At 43.1% G+C, this 9,379-nt stretch overlaps 1 protein-coding gene across 1 annotated transcript; it reads left to right on the forward strand.

Annotated features, from left to right (window-relative positions):
- Nucleotides 1–834: 834 nt before the first annotated feature.
- On the forward strand, nt 835–2,894 carry LOC115115880 (complement component 1, q subcomponent-like 2). The gene is made up of 2 exons (XM_029644362.2): nt 835–1,783; nt 2,305–2,894. Exons 1-2 carry the CDS (start codon nt 1,175–1,177, stop codon nt 2,482–2,484), a joined length of 789 nt encoding a protein of 262 aa, XP_029500222.1. The 5' UTR covers nt 835–1,174; the 3' UTR covers nt 2,485–2,894.
- Nucleotides 2,895–9,379: the final 6,485 nt, after the last annotated feature.

Raw genomic sequence — 9,379 nt, forward strand, 5'->3', positions numbered from 1 at the left:
ATGTTATACGTATGCTTGTCAATCGGCAAGGACTAGGGGTTAATTATGATAAAAATAAACGGAATAGAGCTAAGCACAGGCAAAACCCTAGAGGAACTTGGTTCAGTCTACTTTCCAACAGACACTGGGAGACAAATTATTGACATGAAAATGGCTGTCTGGCAATGATCAACAACCAATTTGACAGAAGGTTAAGAATTATTTTAAGAATAAAGATCAAATATTGTACAATCCAGGTGTGGAAAGCTCTTAGAGACTTCTAATAAAGACTCACAGCTGTAAGTGCTACCAAATGTGATTCTAACATATTAGTGTTTTCATTTCCATTATTTTTTTAAATGTTAAAAGGCTTCTTTCACTTTGACATTAGAATATTTTGTGTAGATCATTGACAAAAAAAGCACAATTAAATCGATTTTAATTCCACTTTGTAACACAACAACATGTGTAAAAAGTCAAAAGAGTTGTGAATACTTTCTGAAAGCACTGTAGATGTGTCTTCTCTCAAATAATCAGAAATAAAGGGGAGAGAATTCACTGTCAACATTTCAATAATGGGGTTTAAGTGTTAGTGAGGCTTTTAAAACAATTCCATATGTCATTTTAGGATCTCCCTACCCCTCCCCCATTATATTTTTAAGAATTAGAGACGCTTTCTGATCTAATATTCTCCTGGTAGGTGCAGAGGATGTATAATTCAATAATTCATACATACAGATGGCATGATTATTATTGCAGTCTTAATCTAAATGGCAACAAGCTTTGCCCTCAACTTCTGTTACGTCAGCGCCGCTCTACTCCCCTCTGTTGTTGCAGACGGGCAGAAATCGCTCGAAGCTTTTTCTATTCAGCTCCGAAATCCAGCGAGTGTCCAGCCATGCCAAAACGAATACTTCCCCTGTCAACTCTGTGAAGCGTAGTGATACTGGCACAGCGTTAAGCGCCCCAAGGTGAACTAAGCTTAAGGTTACAACACATTTGTTGTTTTCATATTTTTTTAAAAATATTCCTTGAATAGAGTGATTCGTTTTTGGAGCACTTGCTTTTTCTGCATTGAATTTGAGCGCAATCACAACCTTTCACCATTACTTCCCAAAGCAAAACAGACTTTTTAGCGCTTGCTTCTCGGACTCTCCAGAGGAAGCGTGTTGTTGCTGCTGTGGTTGGCATCGTCATGGTGTTAGCACTTATTATAGCGATACCGCTGCTGGTCCAAGCATCCAAGACGGACGCACACTACGAGATGATGGGCACCTGTAGGATGATATGTGATCCATACAACCCCAAACCCAGCGCCAATGCTCTGGAAGTCATGCAGGACCTGAGCGCCATCCCATCCCCGGCGTTCTCGCATGGGACTAAAGGCGATCCGGGTCGTCCGGGGAAGCCAGGACCGAGAGGTCCGCCAGGCGAACCGGGTCCTCCCGGTCCAAGAGGACCGCCGGGGGACAGGGGGAACTCGGGGAAACCGGGTTATCCCGGCCTTACCACGGGGGAGACGGCTAAAGGGACCGTGAGTAGCGCTAGGACCGAAAATGGCGAGGACCGAGACTCCGCAATTGGCGGCACAAAAATCGCATTTTACGTGGGTCTGAAAAACCCCCACGAAGGATACGAGGTGCTAAGGTTCGACGACGTGGTGACAAACCTGGGGAACCATTACGACCCGTCTACCGGCAAGTTCACGTGTGACGTGTCCGGGATCTACTACTTTACATACCATGTGTTAATGCGTGGAGGCGACGGGACCAGTATGTGGGCAGATTTGTGCAAAAACGGTCAGGTAGGCTATACCTTATATTACGCAATTATATTTCCTCGTATGCAAAGTCAGCATGATATGCTATACACTTCTGTAATTGAAGGAGAACGGCCGCATTCACTGTGCATTGATCCAGATTGATATTGGAGAGTTTTTACGCGCAGAAAGCGCTTGTCTCTCTAAAACGGCATCTACTCCGTGCACTTAATCTCACTCAGTGAGTTCAGTCAGTGAATGAAGAGGCTTGGGCCACTTCATTCACCAGCAAGGACAAACGAATCGCTTCGTGGTGTTTACAAGACCATTGTCGTCTACTGTAGCGGTTAGCCCTACCCTGGTCAAACCATCTGGAGCCGTTTGAGCTGTCTAGCCTATGCACATTGCCAACATAAACAAACAAGACGTCCTTTATTAGTTTGGTAGGTTCAAAGTGGAGAATCTATAATGTTTCAACATTGGGTCAAGGGTGGACACGAGTTAGTCAATAGCATAATAATTCATGTTGCAAAGTCCTTCACTACTCTAATGCATCTTATCCGCAGGTCCGCGCCAGTGCAATAGCCCAAGACGCAGACCAGAACTATGACTACGCCAGCAACAGTGTAGTGCTTCATCTAGACTCCGGGGACGAGATCTACATCAAGCTGGACGGAGGCAAGGCGCATGGGGGAAACAACAACAAGTACAGCACGTTTTCCGGTTTCATTTTGTATCCGGACTAAACCTAGACATACAGGGATGTGAACTCTACTATAATTATTAGACTCTATCATACCTAGAGCAAGTTGCCCGTTGTCCGGGCGCCCCTGTAAGCGGTTGTGCGTCATTTGTTTGTATATTTGTGGGGTTTGGGGAGCCAAGACATGCCATTCACCCGTATACAGAAGACATTTCCGTGTGATGTGGTATATTTTGCTTGAAAATCTGTCTGTTTCCACTCAAGATATATAGCCTATTAAAATATATACGTATAAAAAATAAGCAACAAAGATGGAAGTAAGGAGTCAGACGTCATATTTATTGTTCCACCAAGGTCCGTATGTTACAAAAATGTTTTATGTCATATAGTAGCTTATTCCAGTACACTACGTCCATTGAATATAAGTATTTCAATAAATTATGTTTTCTATTATGTCAGTTTATTTGTGGAATTTGTTGTCATGTTTAAGATCACATTCATCCTTCAAATAGATTGTAGATTATAGATATCATTTTAACCATAAATTAACCACCCTCCCAATAGATTTAGCCTAGAATGTGTGGCCTAATACATGTTTTTAATGGAGTGTTAGCTAAGAATGCCATTGCGCTGCGTTTTTGTCTGACTCTGTCTGGAGCTGTCATCCACTCCACATTATAACTACAAATAGGCTGTCCCTAGGCGGGGGAATCTGTATTCTTGTCTCACGCCTCCAGTCTCCATCCAGGGGTGTCACTGCCGGTGTCACTGTCAGTGTTTGTGGTGGGGACGGTTGGAGATGGATGTCCTACGGGGCACAGACTAAGGCCTGCATGGCTTAATTTACCTCGACACTGATCTATTCACGCCCAATTAATATTGGAGGGACGTGGGTCTTAGCACCTCATGTCCTACGAAGATGTCTGGGACAACAGTAGCAATCATACTCCACTATGCTACCCATCCATATACTGAACAGGTAGCACAACAGACCTGTTGGCTTATGATAATTCGCCTGCATGCTAATCCTGTATTAAGATCTTTAAAGCATGCCCCCTCACAACCACTGGGTAAACATGTGTTATTCATCAAGCACATGTTTTTATTTTCTGCTTGCACTTGGCTTTGAATGCCGTTATTGTTTGCACAAATACATTTGAATATGTTTGAGTGTTTTTTCGAAGGTTGGCATTTATTGTCATGAATCTTGCCCTGGAGGCAGCTCTGCAGGGTGGTCGAAAGGTGGCGCAGCCACAAAGTCATAAAATCTCATGTTAAATCTAACCCTAACCTTAACCCTAACCTTAATCAGACTCCTAACCCTAATGCCTGAACCTAATGCCTAACCCCAACCTTAAATGAAGACCAAAAAGCACAATTTTGTTTTCATGAATTTTTACGACAAAGCCATCTTTGACTTCGCAGCTAGCTGTACCATCTAGCAGAAATCGCTCAGTTCTTCCCCAAGGGCAAGATTCATGGCAATAAACGTCAACCTGCATGTTTTTCACGTGTCTTGGTAGAAGGCTGATTAGCTGATTAAGATCCACAGGTTAACATTTAGTTAATGATGTCATTCTTCTTCCTCGAAATAATGCACACGCATCTAAATAACCTTTTATACGGATTTCCTAAGTCAAGCTGTTGGTTGCATTTGCTAAAGTTGCTGCGCTGCAGAGGGTTTAAGCACCGTGGACAGCAACCGCCGCCGGACAAGTGGTTTCAGCACCATGGACAGCGCAGGTTAGGCAAAGACTGTGAATCCCAAACCACCCTCTCGCCCCTACCAACTCGCTCGGAGGGTCCTCCTTTGTCATTGTTGCTGATGAAACTCCGAGGGTGACTTCCAGAGAGTGGCGATGGGATCAATGAACCCATCAACTTCGGGACACCCTCGCCGGGGCAGCAGGTAGCCTGGCTGGTAGGAGCGTTGGGACGATAACCGAAAGGTTGCTGGATCGAATCTCCGAGTTGACAATGTAAAAATAGGTTGTTCTCCCCCTGAGAAAGACAGTTAACCAGCTATTCCCCGGGCGCCGGAGACGTGATTGGCGAATAAGGCAGCTCTGCGGATGACACATTTTAATTGTACAACTGACTAGGTTTTGACTTGAATGATACAATTCATGTTCCACTTTTAAATAATAAAATGAGCATGATATTCAAATGAACAAATATAAACCTCAGTACGTGTAATTTTTATGTGGGAGGTATTTAATCTGTTACATGTGCCAAGTCTCGAAATCAGACTTAAACAAATGCACGTGTAATTAGCCACGCCTCTCCGTGATTTTGTATGAGTTTGTCCAAACTCCAAACATATCACAGTGGGTCTCGGGATAGCACTTCGCTCTGAAACCTGCATCTTTCCTGGCTCCGTCGAAGTGGCTATCTGAGGGTTTAATTAGCTCCGACAGCTTCAATAATTTTCACTCCCTGAGGTTTGGGACACTTTTTCAAATGCTGGAGGCGCGTGAGAAAGCACAAATGGCGGGGCGTGGCGAAGGGGGGGTTGGATTCAACAGAAACATTTCCCCCTATGCCCCCTACGCAATGTGAGCTTTAGACGGGGTGACTCATAAAGGCGTCTGCATACTATGGAGCCAGATAGCTGCCAAAAGTTTGAAATTATGTACATAAACAACTATTGATTTAGAACCACAGAGAGTTACAGGAGCTGTCCCCACTATTCCAGCACCATTTCAACATCATCAAACCACCTATGCCTAGTCTAATACAGTGACAACTAAAATATAGGCTATCATTGGACAGGAAAGTGCACAATGCTCGCTCACCAGTAAAAATGCATCGTTTTATTAGACACGTTTAAAAGATTGACATGCAAATGTCAATATTTTAAGCTTCTCTAATAAAACTACACTGGTGAGCGAGCATTGCGCACATTCCTGTCCAATGATGTCTACACATGCTTAGGTTGCACCTCTACTCACATTGCTTGAGCACCTTCTACTTCTTCCCAACTAAAAGATACAAACAATTATTTAATCCAATCAAGGTAAGCTAAACATGATGTGGCTGTCCATGTTTCTGATTTCTGTGCTTGCATTCATGCAAGTAGAAAAAACATGTTGACTCACCCTACTTGATAAGAAAGCCAATGCCATCATCCTCTTTCATGTTGACTAAACAGTATATCACTCTGTCGTACAGTACACACTTTTATTTTTTGATGTCCTGGGCTACCTGGCTAAAGTGCTTGCTCACTAGCCTAACTTCCTTTCTATGGGGACATTAACTAGTTAACATTAGCCTTCTATATCTAGCTACATACTGAACTTCCATCTTCTCAGGCCAGGGGCACAATGTAGGAATTTATGGTTGGATCAGAATCAATTATAATTATTGGCCAGTACAGTGAAGTAAAACCACAAGTCCAAATCCCTATCTCAATCCATGGCTTATTTAGGAAAGGGTCAATTTTAGTTAGCGAGCCACCTGACAACAACACAACAAGATCCAACAATTGAAGTTGTGTCTGTCAATGACATATTGCTCTCATTCGATGTAGTTAGAGAGAAACCAAATCCAAACGGGCTTCCCTTGACCATTTTTTTGGTGCGCACGGACCATTCGCAGTTGAGCTCGCTCAATTTAGCTCAATGCAGATGAGCTTTTATTTTATACAAAAAAATCAAGGGTGGCCAAGTGCTCGCTGGCTTCCTTCCCTTGCATTCAATGCTACAGGTGGCAAGTCATACTCTTGACCAGATAGACGGCCTACACATACAGAGACAAGGGGGTGATGTTTCGCTCACTCGGATGGCTTCCTCTGGGGAGATACATTCAACCTCTTGCTAATTGAAGGAACATTCTGAAACACAGAGAGACGTAAGATACATTCATTTATATTTTTTTCTTTTTTTCTTGGTAATTTTGGTTTCTCTTGACAGCCATGAAAACATGCTCCTACTTTTAGCCCGCAGTCCCTGCAGATATAACCATGAGGTGGGCGGGTTTAGGGTCATGAAATATTTATATCTAGGCTGATATAGGCTACATTGAGGTTTTCTTTAATTATTTTTAGTCTATCTGGCATTAGTGCGTAAACCTAATCTCTAGGGCCTAACTTTATGGGGGCCAAATATCCTACGCACCAATCGCCAAATGCTTTTGGGAATGGGCAGAAAAAGTTCATGTCGATCCACTGAGGCAAAAAGGACAATGTCAGAATTTAATTCAGTAAGAGAAAAGCTGCAAAATGGAGAGTTGAAAACAAAGAGAATGGAAGGGCCAGAAAAGTAATGTTTGGGAAAGATTTTGTGAAGTGGTAAAAGAGGATGATGCATATGGTATGTGTGATGATTGTGAAGTGGTAAAAGAGGATGAATCCTATGGTATGTGTGATGATTGTGAAGTGGTAAAAGAGGATGAATCCTATGGTATGTGTGATGATTGTGAAGTGGTAAAAGAGGATGAATCCTATGGTATGTGTGATGATTGTGAAGTGGTAAAAGAGGATGAATCCTATGGTATGTGTGATGATTGTGAAGTGGTAAAAGAGGATGAATCCTATGGTATGTGTGATGATTGTGAAGTGGTAAAAGAGGATGAATCCTATGGTATGTGTGATGATTGTGAAGTGGTAAAAGAGGATGAATCCTATGGTATGTGTGATGATTGTGAAGTGGTAAAAGAGGATGATGCATATGGTATGTGTGATGATTGTGAAGTGGTAAAAGAGGATGAATCCTATGGTATGTGTGATGATTGTGAAGTGCTATACAAATTCGACAGTCACAAGATGGGGCCTTCTGCCGTGTTCACCTGCTAGTCGGAACTAGGCAGCTCGGAAAATCCCGACTTGATAACTGGTTGTTGTTAAACACGTGCAGCGTTTAAGAATCAGCAAGTCGGACATTTCTGAGTTTCCTAGTTCCAACTAGCATGTGAACACGACCTTAAAATAGGCCTATGACACATCAAGGGAACTGAAGCCTCCTGTTCAGATGGGTTAAATGGAAACTGAAATCTCGACACTGACTTTAATCTAAAATCTTATTGCAGAGACAACAGAGAAAACTTTACAGAAGTCAACTAGATTGAGGCATTCATTCTATGATTTATGACTGGTGAGCAAGGGTTTATTTAGTCATCTGGGGCAAGATATTGTATAATGACAGAAGAGAAGCTGCGTGTATTTAATTTTAAACAAGTTGACCAAGAAATAGCCTACCAAAATGTTGCAATTATAAGCAGAAACATACACCCCCTGTCAAAAAATATTTCTGCCTTCTCTGTAGCCTACAAGGCATTCTATATTAGCTGACCTGCACACCACTAGTGAGCTTGTCTCTGCCCTGAAAGATAATTGAAGTAGGAAACTGACAACTAGCTGAATTTATTCAAGGAAACAACAAAACAAGTTTCTTTTCTTGTTTTTATGATGGAGAACAGTTGGGAAAAGAGAAGTTGGGGGAGTTAATAGGAACTGAGAGAGTAAAATTGCTGAGTAGTCCAGTTCTCTGATGTATACCGTGGGCCACATTATACTACTGTACATGTAGGTGTCAGCATCATCATACAGGGGTAAATGAACTGGTATGACACAACTAAAATGTGACTAAAATCTGACAAAAAGAAAAGTGTGTGTGCTGATAGAAGTAGCCTACACATCAACTACTGGCCACTGTGTGTAACATCAACCACGTGACAGGTCTGGGAAGGTTGGAGTCACCACAGAGCTGCATTGTGGGAACTCACCATCTGTTTCTTGACTTCTAGAGAGGGACTGGTCACGTAATAATCCAAATAAGTTTATTAGCCATTCCAGAGAATGGTGGGGATTTTCACCCATTATGTTTAAGTAGGAGAGAGAGAGAGAGACCCTTGACCTCACCAGTTGCACTAGCTCATCTCTAGATTGCGATATGGAGGTTTACTTTGAACTCAAGGTCAAAGCAAGGGTTCTCCAATGCCTCCATCACAAATAAACAGTGGTCTCAATTCTCTCCCAATAACCATCAACTTGTGACAGACACATATGTTTACTGCTGTCCCTCCCCTATGGTTGAAGCTTGCCCCCTAAATTAAAGGCAACAGGTTTTATACCCTGGCGTAAAAAAATGAACACAGTGGGAAATTATATAACACTTCATTCAACACTCCCTGTCTATTTGGATGGTCTCTCTCTCTCTCCAGAGAGACAAGAGGCAGGTGTGCTTTATGTCCCTCACTGACACCTGACACACACTCTGACAGACACTAGATTCCCTCTGCACCACCGCTAATAAAACCACAAGACGTTTTCTGTTTCTCCAGGAAACAAATGGAGGAGGACGAGGCCTTCGGTTAGTGTTTAGCATCCCACACTAACTTCTTCTGACAAGAGGAGTCACTTTGAAATAGTTTTTTTAGTCCAGGAAGATCTTTGAAAACTAAAGGGGAAGAAACAACAAAGGCAAAGGCACTTAAGGAAACATATTGTCCCAATTGTACCCATATGAGCTGAGAGGTGTTGGCTTGGGTTGCCCATTACGGTGTTACTATAGTGTTCCCCTCTTGATTCTCCCCGGTACTGTCTCCATAGGGGAAAATGAGGTCAGTCCAATCAGGAATGCTACACAGACACAGCTTGTTTGTTCGGTGTCACTGAATGACTAACCCATGAGATAATAGTGTAGGGTAACATCCCGGGCACAGTCAGCACAGGAACGCACACGCTCCCTAAAAATGTCACTTTCCATTGGCCAGTATGGGGGAGATCTGTAAGAGATGAGCAGAGAGAGAAGATTCATCGTCTGGGCTGGAGAGCAGCCTGTAGAGGGACAATGACACACAATCAGGCTGGGGGATGGAGGCTGGGAGATGGAGGCTGGGAGATGGAGGGTGAGGGATGGAGGCTGGGAGATGGAGTCTGGGAGATGGAGGGTGAGGGACGGAGGCTGGGAGATGGAGTCTAGGAGATGGAGGCTGGGAGA

Source organism: Oncorhynchus nerka, unplaced genomic scaffold, assembly GCF_034236695.1.
Source record: "Oncorhynchus nerka isolate Pitt River unplaced genomic scaffold, Oner_Uvic_2.0 unplaced_scaffold_2649, whole genome shotgun sequence".
NCBI lineage: Eukaryota > Metazoa > Chordata > Actinopteri > Salmoniformes > Salmonidae > Oncorhynchus > Oncorhynchus nerka.